This window comes from Seriola lalandi, unplaced genomic scaffold, assembly GCF_002814215.2.
Source record: "Seriola lalandi dorsalis isolate HSWRI2012SDOR001 ecotype SW California unplaced genomic scaffold, Sedor1 jcf7180001960041, whole genome shotgun sequence".
In the NCBI taxonomy this organism is placed as follows: Eukaryota; Metazoa; Chordata; class Actinopteri; order Carangiformes; family Carangidae; genus Seriola; species Seriola lalandi.
In genome coordinates, this window is record NW_019430710.1 from 1 (window position 1) to 1,228 (window position 1,228).

The 1,228-nt window shown below is 39.8% G+C and overlaps 1 protein-coding gene across 1 annotated transcript; it reads right to left on the reverse strand.

Annotated features, from left to right (window-relative positions):
• Positions 1–108: 108 nt before the first annotated feature.
• On the reverse strand, positions 109–1,123 carry LOC111665405 (transmembrane protein 131-like; the record flags this gene model as incomplete). Its single annotated transcript, XM_023420433.2, has 3 exons — positions 109–320; positions 439–581; positions 990–1,123. Coding segments are annotated over 3 exons (468 nt in total), but the record flags the coding sequence as incomplete, so codon positions are not given.
• Positions 1,124–1,228: the final 105 nt, after the last annotated feature.

Below are 1,228 nucleotides of genomic sequence, written 5' to 3' on the forward strand. Positions count from 1 at the left end.
TTAATTGTAACTGACTTACTGGTGTAATATACACCAAGTACTAAAGATATTACATGTCAACATAATCTAAATACTAAGCAAGGCAGATATTAAAAAAGTTATAAACAATAAAGCTGGCTAAAATTCCACTTACGCTATGGTGATCTCAGAGGAGGTGTTGTGGTCAAGGCTGAAGGAGCGACACTGCAGCACCTCAAAGCCGAATCCCTGACACTTATATCCATTTATATTCATTGACATGACTGTCAGAGGAAGCTCTCCGGCATTTTCCACCTTGAAACTTTTTCTGATGGCGAAAAGCGGCTTGTTGGTGCGCAGACCTAGGAGTGACGTATAGTAACGTTTTAGCCATTTGTGAAGTGAATACTTACTTCTAAAGTTAAAGACAACATTACTTGACAGTACTTTATCTACATTGAATGTAAATGTCAATCTCACCATCACGACACTCCATTAGAGTTGACTGAGGAACGTTGAAGCGCAGGGAGGCTCCCAGGCCGGGTAGTTTTCCTCCGACTCTGAGCAGCTCTTTCGCTCCATGGCCTTGCACTGTCACCATGTCGAACACTGTCAGGTTGTTCCTGAAAAACAGTTAAGAACACACACAAACTAAGGCTTTGATTCACACGTTAAAAAAAAGAGAGGTATGAATTAACATTAGACTGAAAGCAGTTTTATTTTTTTACCTTCTTTTAAGTTTATTCTTCAGTTTCAGATTTTATGTTTTTTCCATGTACAAAATTCAAGAATAACAGTCAGATTTTCAGTTTCAGCCAGTTAACTGTCTTATTGAAGTGGGTTGTGACACACTTTCTACAGCATCTTTATAGGAAAGCAAATGGCTTAAAAATAGCAGGCGACAAGATTAACCATAAAAGCAAACTGTCTCTTAAGAAGCTTTAAATCTTACACTATCACAAAAACTAAACACCATATACTGTATATTCAAAAGCTACGGACATACTCATCCTATTAATTTGAATCAGTACCTGATAATAAGAATGGTAGTGGTTGGTTTGTGTTCAGAGGGAGTGAAGACCACAGCGACCTCTCTGGCCTCCCAGGGCTGCAGCAGCAGACGGAGGACACCCTCTCGTGTTATGTCTTCCACATTCTCACCTGCCTGAACACACGCACAGAGAGAAGTGGGGAAAATTAGCAGGGGAGTCAACATAGGCAAGACTGAAGCATTTCAAGAATACCAGTGTTGTCCATGTGTTTAATGAAT